Source organism: Xyrauchen texanus, chromosome 23 (genome assembly GCF_025860055.1).
Source record: "Xyrauchen texanus isolate HMW12.3.18 chromosome 23, RBS_HiC_50CHRs, whole genome shotgun sequence".
Taxonomy (NCBI): domain Eukaryota; kingdom Metazoa; phylum Chordata; class Actinopteri; order Cypriniformes; family Catostomidae; genus Xyrauchen; species Xyrauchen texanus.
The window spans coordinates 35,788,445-35,803,770 of NC_068298.1; the positions used below are offsets into that span (position 1 = coordinate 35,788,445).

At 42.5% G+C, this 15,326-nt stretch overlaps 2 protein-coding genes across 2 annotated transcripts; both read left to right on the forward strand.

Moving 5' to 3' along the window:
- LOC127663335 (probable pancreatic secretory proteinase inhibitor) lies at window positions 1-2,198 on the forward strand. The gene is made up of 4 exons (XM_052154869.1): window positions 1-255; window positions 360-391; window positions 505-617; window positions 851-2,198. Exons 1-4 carry the CDS (start codon window positions 204-206, stop codon window positions 894-896), a joined length of 243 nt encoding a protein of 80 aa, XP_052010829.1. The 5' UTR covers window positions 1-203; the 3' UTR covers window positions 897-2,198.
- Window positions 2,199-3,065: 867 nt separating this feature from the next.
- LOC127663334 (probable tRNA(His) guanylyltransferase) lies at window positions 3,066-15,326 on the forward strand. Its single transcript, XM_052154868.1, has 6 exons — window positions 3,066-3,523; window positions 3,982-4,158; window positions 4,305-4,474; window positions 13,712-13,800; window positions 14,954-15,061; window positions 15,148-15,326. The coding sequence occupies exons 1-6, from the start codon at window positions 3,339-3,341 to the stop codon at window positions 15,307-15,309; spliced, it is 891 nt and encodes a 296-aa protein (XP_052010828.1). The 5' UTR covers window positions 3,066-3,338; the 3' UTR covers window positions 15,310-15,326.

Here is a 15,326-nt window from a genome sequence, read left to right on the forward strand (position 1 = left end):
GGTGGGTGGGTAGGTGGGGCGAATGGCCGTCAAAATATCAGCACCTCTCCTCCACCTCTTACAGCACTCACAAACGAGCTGGTCAGTTGAGAGAACGAGTTTCTCAGGTTCTTAAAACATAGTGAAGGAAAAGGCTTTTTTTTTGGCAGTTGCTTCCTGAATCTGCACATCCAGACTTGTGTTTTGACAGACCTTTGAGCATCATGAATGGAACAGCAGTGGTACTGATGAGCGTTTTCCTCATCCTCTCTGCTGGTAAGTCAAGGGGCTCCCTTCACTGTAAGTCCTAAATTGTGCAATCCAGAAAGCTAATATTGGAATGGGATACCACTAACAGAAGTTATCTCCTCTTCTTCCAGGTGCAGAGGACAAATCAAGACTCTACCGTAGGGTAAGACAACACCAAACCCTACACTAACTGAACCCTAAACACCAAGCAGAAGATGAACTTTGATTTACAGTAATTCACTTTGGATTGTGTGTGTGTGTCTGTCTATCTGATAGCCTTCATGTGGAGGTTTGAGTGTCAATCAAGCATGTCCTCTTAATTACTCTCCTGTGTGCGGAAACGATGGCGTCTCATACGTCAATGAATGTGCCCTGTGTGTGCAGAGAATGTGAGTGCATTTATTTGCTTCAGTATCTAGTAATGTCTTATGTCTAGATATTATTACATTTCCATGGGCAATCTATGGATTAGCGATTAATTGATTTTCTGACCATACCGGTAACAAAACAATGCACTGAATTCTTATAAAGACATTTATTTTGCCTTTAGTTCCTCACAAGTGATGTAACAATGTTGTGTATGCTGGGATGTTGAATCACTAAAAGGGTGTTTGTTTTTTAGGCACACCAATGCTGACATCTTGATTGTGAAAGAAGGACACTGCTGAGATGGAAAAATCCCTTATGGCATCATCACGTCTTCTTTTCTTTTCTATGTTCGTTTAAGAGTGTTATCTAGACCTATTTTGCACTTAGGATGTTATCAGTATACCTAGTATATAGATGTGTGCATGTTTTAAGTACTAAATTGAATAATGATATGTGTCAGTTTTATAACATTTGAGGGGCCTCATTATATACAGTTATTACATTTACTGATTGTTCTCTTCAATTTATTTTTCATTCAATCAGTTTGTATTGCATTGATACTGCAGTGTCTTGCTGGAGTATATTTCAAGTTATTCATATTTTTTTCTTTAGAAACTAGAAAAAGAGAGGTTTTTGAAATGCAGCTAATTTTTCTAAATATGGTAACATTGTATTTTGCAAAAAGATAGTTTATACTTAGATTTTGCTAATAAAATGAACCTACTGAGTTTCATTTATGTTTCACATATTTCTACTGTGTTAATTTTTTACAAGTTAAGGTGCACAATGTAATTTTTTTCCACATTATCACTCCTAAAGAAATGAACTGTTATTTTGAAACATGTATAAAAGCATGAGCACTCAGATGAGATGAGGACTCTAGTCATATTAGTAACCTTATAAAAGCTGCTTTATTCTACATGGGGCAGGGGTGCCCTCATGGGGGCTGCCAATTTAGAATCACATGACCATATGAATACTACTCGCTTAATCTCAGTAACCGTCTTGTAATTAAACACTTTCACTCATTGATTAAATTAATCATGACTGACTGTGAAGTGAATTTCTACAATGGCATTTGTGCCTGAAAATATATATTCTGAATGATGCAGCATCCACACCACTTGGTGTCACTGTCCAAAATGACGCAAACAAAAAGTTACTGAGTGCACCTTTAACGGACCCTTTTCTCAGACTGTGATAATGCGTTTCCGCCTTATTTAGAAGTGTAAATAACACATGTAACCTTTTTTATATGCCATTTCAAAATGGTTGTGTAAATTTATAACATTATACTTTGTATTCATGGTTGGGGAGTATGGAATACATGTAACTGGATTACATATTTAAAATACAAAACATTCCACTAGAGTTACAATTTAAATAATTGGTAATTAGATTACAGTTACATTCAAAAAATATTTTTTAAAGCTGTTTTCTTATGTTGTACCCAGTGGTGTGTGATGTTGATAATCATAAACTTATGATTATATTCTCTATTTATTTATTTTTCACTTTAGGCCTATTGTATGTTACTATTGTTGTGAGCTCACCGGGGAAAAATTCCAGACTACTATGTTGTTTGGCAATAAAGTATTGATTGAAGGTATTTTGATTACTGAAGAGATTACTTTCCATTTTATTGTCATTTGTTTAATTTAATATTTAGTCCTTTCAGACGGAAAACATTTATACATATAAATGATGTGATCCAAAGTGCATTTGAACAGCGGTGAAACACTTTCTTATGATGTGTTTCTTACATTCATATGAGCAGACAGAGAAGTACGTGTGAAGTTTGGAGCAGAAGAAATAGAAATAAATCTTGTGTAAATTGTCAGATTTACACTAAGCTAAAATGCTATTTCTAGCCACGATCATGTTTTTATCAAGAAAATTAATGTTAGATTATAATTTCTTTTCTTCTAGTAAGATCTTTGATATTAGGGCAAAAATCATATTCTTGACAATAATTGTTGTATCGTTTTCCTGTAAAAATATCTAAAAATATTTAAAACAAGATCAGTTTGATTTATCTTGTTTTAGAAACAACACTGCATAAGATATTTAGGTATTTCAGAGAATGTATTTATAACATGTGTATTTTGTCTTACTGTACTGACAGAGATCACGAGAAAACTACTTTTTGTTATGCCGAGATCATGAGAAAATTAAGTCGTGATCACGAGAAAACAACCTTTGTTATGTCGAGATCACGAGAAAACTAGACAGAAAAATAATAATAACGCAAGGCCTCTTTGAGCTTCCGTATGGAAACAATCATTTATTTTACGTTTTCTTCTCGTTGATGCCCAACACTTCAGTCCAGTTGGTGGCGGTAATGCACCAAACAGTTGGTTTGACAACTGCCAATAAACAACACAAGAACAAGAAGTTCTCTCTGGCGGAACTCAATTTTCTGAACTCTGTTTTGAAGGACTGTATTAAGTGACGGACCAATACAATGAACCGTTCACTCACATGTGGGTTTGACACAAAGACTTTCTTTTAGTGACATAACACTAAATATTTAATTCCATAACGCATTTTTTTTTTTTTTAAAGATATAGTGATAATAAATCTCTGAATGTCCTCATGAAACGTGCATGTTTACATTTATTTTAAAGCTGCGTCCTCTGGATGCCAGTTAGACAGTTATCCCTCACTAATGTTTAGAAATAGTAAATAATTTAAATGCATTTCAAGGTTAAAGTAACACCTCGTTTTACCCTGTAATCCCTATGCTGAGACTGTTTGCGGTGAACGTTGGAGGTCTCACTGGGCACAAGACAATACGTTATAAATTCAGTACATCATCTGGCATGGCCAAAAGTAAGTTTGAATACGTGAGAAACTTTGAGCTTGACGACACGTGTTTGAGAAATTGCTACATTGTGGTTCGGCTGGATGGACGTAACTTTCATAAGTAAGTCCTTCTGTAATTTGTAAAGCTCGTAATAGGCACATATGCTGTGCAGTGTAGTGTTATAATACAGACATTTGCAGTAGATCTCTTGACAGAATTCCTAAAGTAATGCTAATGGAATTTCTATCATAATTTGTAATAGGAACATATGCTGTGCAGTGTAGTGTTATAATACAGACATTTGCAGTAGATCTCTTGACAGAATTCCTAAAGTAGGCCTAATGCTAATGGAATTTCTATCATAATTTGTAAACAACTCTAAATGTCAATTTTTTATTATTATTATTATTATTATTCAGTTTGTCCAGTCAAAGTTCATTCTTGGGGACTGTTGCTTTATCCCAATAGGATTGGTTCCAAATTATTAATTTAGGATTTTGTTTTACAAGGGTCAAACTTTGTGTAATGAAGACTATAGAACATGAATACAGTGGTTTCCAACATGGTCCTCTTTGCAGGTTTTCAGATCAGCATCAGTTCATTAAACCCAATGACAACAGAGCTCTGGGCCTGATGAGCCGCAGTGCCTGTTCAGTCATGGAGGAACTAGATGACATCACTGTAGCATATGGACAGAGTGATGAGTTCAGCTTTGTTTTCAAGAGGTCAACCAACTGGTTCAAAAGAAGGGCCAGGTATACTAGTTAAATGCTCATATACAAGTTATTTAAAAACCGTGTCACTCATCCTTGTATTAAACAATCATAACTGGACGGTTGTCCAGTGGCTGTCAGGTTTCTAACATCACATGTAAATGCAAATTTTCTCTTTCTCCCTATAGTAAATTGATGACCCATGTGACTTCCCAGTTTTCCTCTAGCTTTGTTTTTTACTGGAAGGAGTATTTTGGGGAGCAGCCACTGCTGTACCCACCCAGCTTTGATGGCAGGGTGGTGCTGTATCCTAGCAACCATAACCTTAGAGACTATCTTAGCTGGAGACAGGCAGATTGTAAGTAAATGTGTTTTGAGTCAGTCCATCACAAGTGGCTCATTAATTGTAAAGTTGGTTGCTTGATAATTTTACATTTTCCCAACAAATGTTTTTATTATTTATTCTACTTGGTTTAACTACGACGGCCATTTTTGTGTCATGGTACATAACAAATTTTGGTTGTACAGCTGTTTTCATAAACCTCAGTATCTCTGCTCAGGATGGTCCTAGCTCCTTGGAACAAAAGCTGTTCTCTAGAGCACATTACAAGGTACATGGACATATATAAACATTTAGCACATTCTTGTTTCTTAGACTTAGAACTTAATGCAGTGTTTCCCAAAGTGTACCCCCTCTTTAACGCATAGATCAAATTCACACAAGGTAATTTGAAAATATGGCGGTTGAAAATAACTTTGTAAAGCAACTCCCTTATATTAAACATGTTATATTTTTTACATGTTATATTAATCATATATTTTTTTTAATAAATGTCTTACGGATTGGAATGCTAGATTTGATATAACTGCATAACTTGAAAACTCCCCCCTCATCGTGTCGTGCTATGCAAGAATAGCGTTCGGTTCTGTGCCTGGAATTGCGCATCATTGCAAGTACAGCATTGCCGGCCGAATTCGAACATTGAGGGTAAGTATGTGCAATTGCGTGGTCAGCTCAAGGTGCTTTTTTATGTCACATTTGACACTGTTAGCAAGGTTGAGCTTATTTGCTTAAAAACATGCAACAATGTAAAAACAGGTCTCTAGCATGCAAGCAAATGTGTGTGAAAATGACTGCGTGTGAATATGGAACATTATTTGGTGCTGCTGAATGTCTGACACCTGTCATCAAAGCTTTTGAAATTATACCATCAGAATAAAAACTCCCTATGCATCTAACCTTAAATACAAATTACATTTTAAACTGCGAAAAAAACCCTAAAATCGTGGATGACTGACATGTATGGCAGTCATGAGGCAGCTCGGTCATTGGCTGTGCTGCGGCAACTTGCTCGAACCAATGACGGGACAACTCTGAACGCGCGACCAATGAGTTCAGAGCCAGCCAAGATTAGCATGGCTAAGGCTATATATTAGGCGCCCCGTCATGAGAGTTCTTTAGGTTCAATCGACTGAAGCGAACTGACCAAGCACAAGCACGGCAGCTTACGCAATACTCGTTCCCTCCTCTCAGGGAACCGAGATTACGTTAGTAACCGAGTCGTTCCCTATCGAGAGGTCTCTCCTATTGCGTAAGTAGCTTACGCTATGGGAGCACCATGTAAAACGCCGTGCGTGCTGACTTCGCTCTATAAAGCCAGAGGCAGATGCCTGAGCCTTAAAGCAAAGTGATTATTCCACGAGCCGGCCAACGGTGAGCTACATAATGGGATAGTATAGAGCGCCCTTCCAAGGTGGTCCATGGTGGGGCGCTCATAGTACAAACACAAGCACATATCTTATGTACTGAGTTTTCTATGTACTGATATGCATAAAAAATCCTCTAAGTCAGTCAGAGACGGACCTTATAAGGGAGGAGATAATGCTCAGCATATACATTCTCCAGTCCATTCTACAGTCAGGCTGATAGAATGTTGGAATGCATTTTTCTATGTACTGATATGCATAAAAAATCCTCTTAAGTCAGTCAGAGACGGACCTTATAAGGGGGGAGATAATGCTCAGCATATACATACTCCTGTCCATTCTACAGTCAGGCTGATAGAATGTTGGAATGCATTTTTTTTTTTTATATATATATATATATATACTGATATGCATAAAAAAATCCTCTAAGTCAGTCAGAGACGGACCTTATAAGGGAGAAGATAATGCTCAGCATATACATTCTCCAGTCCATTCTACAGTCAGGCTGATAGAATGTTGGAATGCAATGAGGGGACCTGTAGGTTATGAAACCTGATAAATGTCGAAGGCGAGGCCCAGCCCGCCGCCGCACAAATATCTTCAATGGGTATCCCACTCGACCACGCCCACGAGGAGGCCATGCTCCTCGTAGAGTGAGCTCTGACGCCTAAGGGGCATTGAAGGCCCTTGGCTTCATAAGCTAGCGCTATAGCATCCACTATCCAGCGCGATATTCTTTGCTTTGAGACTGCGAGACCTTTAGTGCGGCCGCCAAAGCATACGAATAATTGTTCCATCTGTCTGAACAGGGCAGAACGTTCCAAATATACTCTGAACGCCCTGACCGGGCAGAGTAAATTAGCGTCGCTTTCGGCCAGACTTGGGCGAGTGCGTCCGTGCTCTTTGAGAAGAAAAGGGGGCAGTGCGCGTTTCTCTGGAGGCGAAGAGGTCGACCTCTGCCTCGCCAAAGGTTTGCCATAACCACTGAACCGTCAGGGGGCGGAGAGACCATTCTCCTGGGAGAACCTTGTCTCTGGACAGCATGTCCGCTCCCTGGTTCAGGGTGCCTGGCACATGCGCTGCTCTCAGCGAGCGCAGGTGGTGTTGTGACCATAAGATGAGCTCCCTGGCCATAGAGTGCAGGGAGCTCGACCTGAGTCCACCCTGGCGATTTATATACGAAACTACCGTCATGTTGTCCGTTCAGACCAGGACGTGTTCGTTTTTCAGGTACGGAAGCAGGGCTCTGAGAGCCAAGGTGACCGCTTTCATTTCCAGACAGTTTATATGTAGGCGCTTTTCCGGGTTTGACCAAAAGCCGGAGACACGCCTGCTCTCGTAAAGGGCCCCCCATCCTATTTTGGAGGCATCTGTCGTGATCATTTTTCACAAGTTGATGGCTTTCCAGGGCGTCAGGGCTTTTATACAGCCGTGATTCGCTCTGATCAAAAAGTGGCCCGAGCGCCACGCATGAGTGGGGACATGGCTCTTGAGCCAGCGCTGGAGAGGACGCATGTGCAACAATCCTAGCTGGAGTACCGCCGATGCAGAGGCCATGAGACTGAGCATTCTTTGAAATCGTTTGACGGGGGCGTGTGTACCCGTTCTGAATGATGTTGCAAGGCGTCGAATAGAGAGCGCGCGCTCTGATGAGAGGCACGCTGTCATCTGCACTGAGTCTAGCACTATTCCCAGAAAAGAGATATTCTGGCTGGGGGATAGCACGCTCTTTGCAAAATTGATTCTCAGACCCAGGCATTCTAGATGGCTGATAATCCAAGATCTGTGCGTCGTTAACTGACCCTCTGATTGTGCTATGATTAGCCATTCGTTGAGGTAATTCAGTATTCGTACTCCCCGCTGTCTCAGGGGGGAAAGTGCCGCGTCCATACATTTCGTGAACGTACGGGGGGCCAATGATAGGCCGAATGGTAGTACTGTGTACTGGTATGACTGTCCCTCAAAGCGAATCTTAGAAAAGGCCTGTGATGAGGCGCTATCGGAATGTGAAAGTAAGCGTCTTTCAAATCCACTGATAGAAACCAATCCCGGGGCGAACTTGCGCGAGGATATGTTTGGTTGTTAACATTCTGAACGAGCGAATCATTAAAGCTTTGTTCAGATGTCTGAGATCTAGGATGGGGCGGAGGCCACCGTCCTTTTTCGGGACGAGAAAATAGCGGCTGTAAAATCCCGCCTCGCTCATAGAGGGAGGAACAGTTTCTATAGCGCCCTTCTCTATCAGTTTGAGCACCTCGGTGCGTAGAACATGTGACACATCTTTCCTCACTTTCGTCTCGACCACCGCTGAAAAGCGGGGTGGTCTGCGAGCGAATTGAAGTGAGTAACCGTGTTTTATTATGTTCAAAACCCATTTCGGCATGTCAGGGATTTTTTCCCAGGCTTTTGCTCGCACAGATATGGGCTGAATGCTGGCTGGGGGCGTGTCGCAGTGACGTATGGGCCCCACCGGCAAATTGCCTTGTGCTAACACTGAGTTTACAGCTCTCAGAGGCACAGGTGCGCGCTGAGCAGCCGTGTTGAGTGCCGAGTGCAGGGGTGCGTGTGAGAGTACAGGCACGCGCGCTATCTCCGAAATGCTTGCAGCATGAGTCGGAGAAATGCTTGAAACTGTATGGACAGAGTTTTCGGGTGGGGGTGCATACATCGTAATAGGCACGCGCGCCACATTCATAAAGCTTCCCGCTCTTAGCGGGAGTCTCTTGGCTCGCACATCACATCTGTGATGTTTGCGGCATGAGACAGAGAACTGTTTGAAACTGTATGGGCAGCGCTTATGGGTGGGGGTGCATATACTGTAGTAGGCACGCGCGCCACTTTCATAAAGTCTTCCGCTTGCGGCGGGGGTTTTTTTTTTGGCTATGCATACAGTGTTTGTGTGTAGGAGTGCATGCATGGCAGCAGAAATGCGCGCTACTTTTATAGTATTTCCCGCTTTTACTGGGGAAGTGTTTATAACTGTGGGAACAGTGCTTGTGTGTAGTGGTGCATACATGACAATAGGCACACGATCTACATTTATGGAGCGTCCAGCTGAGCTGGGGAAGTATTCGGCACTGTTTGGACAGTATTGACATGTGGGAATGTGCACTTTAGTGTGGACACGTGACCCCTTAGTGACACAGGCAGGAAATGTGCTAACACTGAGCTTACAGCTCTCAGAGGCGCGGGCGCGCGCTGAGCAGCTGTGTTGAGTGCCGAGTGCAGGGGTGCGTGTGAAATCACAGGCACGCGCGCTATCTCCGTGATGCTCGCAGCATGAGCTGGAGAAATGTTTGAAAACTATATAGACAGTGTTTACGGGTGGGGGTGCATACATTGTAATAGGCACGTGCGCCACTTTCATAAAGCTTCCCGCTCTTAGCGGGGAGTTTCTTGGCTCGCGCGTCGCATCTGTGATGCTCGTGGCATGAGCTAGAGAACTGTCTGGAACTGTATGGGCAGTGCTTATGGGTGGGGGTGCATGTACTGTAGTAGGCACGCGCGCCACTTTCATAATGCCTCCCGCTCGCGGCGGGGTTTTTGGCCATGCATACAGTGTTTGTGTGTAGGGGTGCATGCATAACAGCAGGCACGCTCAAACCTTTATAGTATTTCCCGCTTTTACTGGGGAAGTGTGTATAACTGTGGGAACAGTGCTTGTGTGTAGTAGTGCATACATGACAATAGGCACACGATCTACATTTGTGGGGCGTCCAGCTCGAGCTGGGGAAGTATTTGGCACTGTTTGGACAGTATTGATATGTGGTAATGCGCACTTTAGTGTGGACACGTGACCCCTTAGTGACACAGGCAGAAAATGTGATTTCTGTGTGTTGCCGTTAAAACGGCGTTTGATTGCAGGTGAGCGAGTTCTGTGACTGGCCCATTGACTGCTTTACAGACATTTCCAGCCGCCTGTAAGGGGACTGGGTAATGTTTTACACGTTTTGGAGACGGGAGGCGCCGCCCTGGCTCGCTGCTGCTGCTGAGGCGGTCTCTGGTGGCTCTGTGACGAGCTGGAGCGCTTGGGCAGGAAGTGACGCATAGCCTGCGAATCCTTCCGAGCTTCAGTGAAGCGTTCAGTGAACTCTCTTACCGTTTTAGACAGGATGCGGACGATCTCTGAGTCCATGCTGGTGCCCGTGCTCGTGACCGCTAATGTCGACGGTGCGGGGTCGAAGGCCGAGCCCGGCCAGTCGTCGGATGCAGCGTCAATGGAAAGGATGTCATCCTTTTCACCGTCGTCCCCTGACGCGCCGAACGAGACGAGACCCACCGCTCTGTAGGAGGGGTGCTGGTCCGCCTGCGTTGAAATGGACTGGCGGCGGGGAGTTCTCGGGTAGTGGTGAAGCACGCGGGGACTGGCCCGGCGTGACGTCACTGAAGTCCGCGTGCTCTGGCGAAGGCCGAGCCCGGCCAGTCGTCGGATGCAGCGTCAATGGAAAGGCTGTCATCCTTTTCACTGTTGTCCCCTGACGCGCCGAACGAGACGAGACCCACCGCTCTGTTGGAGGGGTGCTGGTCCGCCTGCGTTGAAATGGACTGGCGGCGGGGAGTTCTCGGGTAGTGGTGAAGCACGCGGGGACTGGCCCGGCGTGACGTCACTGAAGTCTGTGTGCTCTGGCGGCCTCCGTGAGCGGCGCTTTTTCTTGCGCGGCTCGAACAGAGGGGACGGCAGCACGGTGGTAGCAGGCTCGTTCGCGGCGAAGGCGGCAAAGCGAGCGCGCAGCTCGGTGAGGCCCAGGGAGTCACATTCGGGGCATCCGCCTCGAGTGAGAGCAGCTTCTGCGTGGTCAGGTCCCAGGCAGCGAGTGCAAATGATGTGACGATCCCCGTCAGGAAGAGGGCCTCTGCACAAGGCGCAGGCTGAAGGCATTTGCAACAACGCCTTGAAAAATTACTCTTTTACTCAATCAAAAAGCGTTGCAGAGGCGAGCGCTTGCAGTAAAAGGATATAGCGATGCGCGCCGGATGGCGTAGCAGAAGGCTTCGAAGGCGGCTGAAGGCGCCGGCGTCCTCTTAGCGGTCCTGCTGTAGGCTTTTCGACAGCGGGCGAAAGACTCCAACAATCCGGAGGATCCAGTGAAGAGAAGGTCTTTGCTGAAGTAGATTAAATCTAAAGAACTCTCATGACGGGGCACCTAATATATAGCCTTAGCCATGCTAATCTTGGCTGGCTCTGAGCGCGCGGGCGCGAAGCGCGCGCTCATTGGTCGCACGTTCAGACCAATCATCCCCGTCATTGGTTCGAGCAAGTTGCCGCAGCACAGCCAATGACCGAGCTGCCTCGCTCATTGCTGTCTGCTGTGCAGCTGCAATGCGTTTTACATAAAGACTTCAATATTTCTCGAGAAACAGAGTTTTCCCATAGCGTAAGCTACTTACGCAATAGGAGAGACCTCTCGATAGGGAAACAGTATTTTACGTGCTATCACTTAGCTGCGTCACCTAGGACTGGACTGGGCTGTCGAAAAAAGATACTTTTGTGACGCACAACACGTGTACATGCATTTCTTTAACCGCAAAAGATAAGGTTATTTCATTGCATATTTTTCTGACTTTTATGACACAACCATTATGGTGTTTCTACACTAGAGGGCACACAAAATAATTTTTGCCAGTGAGAAAACATGAACTGGGTTTGAATGTTATGTTATGTGATGATATTGAACGGTAAATCTCAGAATTGTATTTGCCTACCCCCATTGTCATCTCAAGTACCCCCAGGGGTATGCATATCACAGTTTGGGAAACATTGTCATAATGAAATCCACAAGATTGCTCAAAGTTCCACATTTAGTGTCAATTTATAATGGGAAGAGTGTGAGTCTCAGTCTTAATTTTTCAGGGAGTACCTTTACCTTATATTGTGCATGCAGAACATTTCAGGTTTGAGACTTTTGAGTAAAAAATTTTTTAAATTCCCCTCTCTTTCGTGTTGAATATCTCTGGTGGAGGATCAGTTAGGAACCTGAAATTTTCACAGATATAAGTACTCTATAGTGGCATTCTGCTGTGAAATTTTGCCGTTTTAGTTTCCACTAGTTAAAGAGCTAGAGCTAGTAGAAATCTGAGGCACTAGAGATCAGTTTTTAGAGATCAGAGATCAGATTTAGAGATCTCTGATTCTAGAGATCAGTTTTTGTTCCAAGGAGCTAGGACCATCCTGAGCCGAGATATTGAGGTTTACGTAAACGGCTGTATAACCAAAATTAGTCATGTGCCATCCATGAGAAAAGAAGGCAGTCATGGTTTATCCAAGTAAAATAAAACATTGGTGGTTTGCTATACCAATACATGGAGTTAATCACTCAAAAAAAAAAAAAGGATAATTAAAAATGTTCATGCAACCTGTATTGGACGACTTAAGATGCACTGACCCTTTTGTGATTTTTTTTTTTTTTAGCACTAAAATGTATGTTATTGTATAATTTGGTTAATTAAGGGAATCTGAGACATTTTTTGTGCTTTCGGCCATTTACTGACATGGTCACACCTACATTTTTGTTACCTCAGGCATATTTGACTTAGATGATTAATGAAAGTATACACTCAACGAGTACTTTACTAGGAACACTATGGTCCAAATAAAGTGCCCAACGTGGTCTTCTGCTGTTGTAGCACATCCGTCTCAAGGTTCGATGTGCATTCTGAGATGTTATTCTGCTCACTAAAATTGTACGGAGTGGTTATCTGAGTAACCATAGCCTTTCTGTCAGCTCAAACCAGTCTGCCATTCTCTGTTGACCTCTCATTAACAAGCCGTTTCCGTATTACTGCTGTGTTATCACTTTTTTACGAGCCCTACAGACCCTGAACAGATGAGACATGATCGTTTGACACTTTTAGAATGGTGAATAAAAGCTCATTTTCAGCGCATTTTCTTTGAACGTTCAGTTATCAATATCGATTGATTTTGTTGCTGTGATCATTTTTTGACTTTTGTAGATTTGACCGCACTCCACACCACTAAGCAATTTTATATAAATACATTTGATTGAAATGCTATCAAATGCTCACCTACACTGTGTGATCCATGTTCAACAAAGCAGTGTAACTAAACTATCGCCAGAAAAGCTTAAACGCTCGCTCCGATCCGCACAACTGATGATGGCTGAATGCTGTTGCATGCGCCATTGAATGTTTTTAAACGAGTGCTGAGTTTTGCACAGAGAGTGCTGGTATTTCATATGGCGAGACAGTTTGATCCAAAATCAGCCGGAGGGCCAGACAAAGATGACCGGCGGCCCGGATTTGGCCCGCCTGCCCGTCGGAAACATTATACAAATGTTTATTTTTAGTTATTTTTCTACATCCGTTCATTTCTCAAAATGCATGAATTTCCCAGATTTCTAATTGCCCTATCTCTGTAACCAGTGGAAACTCAAAATTGTACAGCAGAATGCTATTATACAGGACTTCTGTGAAAATTTACCCCACCAGAGATATTCAACCTGAAAGCGAAGGGAGTTTTAAAAATTGCACTTACTTGCCCCCATTAAAAAAAAGTCAGCAGAACTGCCGCTAACTGGATGTTTTTTGTTTTTGGCAGCATTCTGAGTAAACTCTAGAGACTGTTGTGTGTGAAAATCCCAGGAGATCAGCAGTTACAGAAATACTCAAACCAGCCCATCTGACATCAAGAATCATGCCACACTCCAAATCGCTGAGATCACATTTTTCCCCCAATTCTGACATTAAAAGATTTTATGCACTACACTGCTGCCACATGATTGGCTGATTAGATAACATGTGCAGGTGTACCTTTTAAAGTGCTCTGTGAGTGTATATAAAATATAAATGTAAAAATCCCTTTATGGAGGAATTGGGATTGTTACGGTTGTAGAATTTCAAAATCATCTTGACATTTATTATCACTTTTTAGGTCACATTAACAATTTGTACAACACTACATTTTGGACGCTGGTGCAGAAAGGTGGACTGACCACTACTCAAGCTGAGGACAGACTCAATGTACGATCATTACTAGGATTTCCTAAACTGCTGACTTAAGCTCTGTTAACACTTTGGTTAATGGGTATTTCTGTGTTTTTGTTGTTGTTATTATTATTATAAGCTAGTTATCATATACACCGGAGGCCAAATGTTTTTAATAATGTACAGATTTTTCTGCATCGGAAGGAAATTGGTCAGTCAATCATTGTTTTGAGGAATGAAGGCTATACAATGCTTGAAACTGCCAAAAAACTGAAGATTTCATATAAAGGTGTAACTACAATCTTCTAAGACAAAGGACAACTGACTCTAACAAGAACAGAAAGAGATGTGGAAAACCAGATGTACAACTAAACAGGAGGATAAGTACATCAGAGTCTCTAGTTTGAGAAATAGATGCCTCACATGTCCTCAGCTGACAGCTTCATTGAATTCTACCCGCTCAACACCAGTTTAATGTACAACAGTAAAGAGAAGACTCAGGTGTTCAGGCCTTATGGGGTGAATTGCAAAGAAAAAAACACTTTTGAAACAGAAAAACAAAAAGAAAGGTTAGAGTGGACAAAGAAACAGACATTGGACAACAGATAATTGGAAAAGAGTGTTATGGATCTTAACACCATTGAGCTTTTGTGGGATCAGCTAGACTGTAAGGTGCATGAGAAGTGCCCGACAAGACAGACACATCTATGGCAAGTGCTACAGGAAGTGTGGGGTGAAATGTCACCTGAGTATCTGGACAAACTGACAGCTAGAATGTAAAGGATCTGCAAAGCTGTCATTACTGCACATGGAGGATTTTTTGATGTAGTGTAAGAAGTTCTGAAATTCTTTTCAAATTGTGATAGTCATTTTTCACATTATTAATGTTCTGACGATACATTGTGATCAGTTTAATGCCACTTTGGTGAATAAAAGTACCAATTTCTTTCCATAAGAGCAAAATTTGTACATTATTCCAAACATTTGGCCACAAGTGTAAGTTTGGAAAATGATTTTCACAGAAATTCTCAGTTCACTCAAAATAGCATGTTTGAACTAAACAAACCTAATTTTTGGACAGTTTGTTTACTTACATTGTTTATAGAGTTGTAACTTACATTGTTTATAGAGTTGTAATGTGATATGCACAAGGTACCTTTAAAATTATATCATATTTGTACTTTTCCAGGGAACACAAGCTGCAGATAAGAACGACATCTTGTTTTCTGAGTTCAATATCAATTACAATAATGAACCTCCACTGCACAGAAAAGGCACCACTTTAATATGGGAAAAGGTCTGTAGTAGTTACTAAATGTTTTTAAAAACTAGCCATTATGACATTTTATGAGATTTCCAAACCATAATGGTTTTTTTCTTCAGGTGAATGAAACCACAACTAAACAGATCAAACGACCCAGTGAGGACGAGACAGAAGTCACTGTGACACGGACGAGGAAGACAGTTACCACTCATTCCTGCGATATCATTGGAGATCAGTTCTGGGAAGAACATCCAGATATTCTGGAAAGTGACCAGTGTTAAACACCTGGTTATAAAGA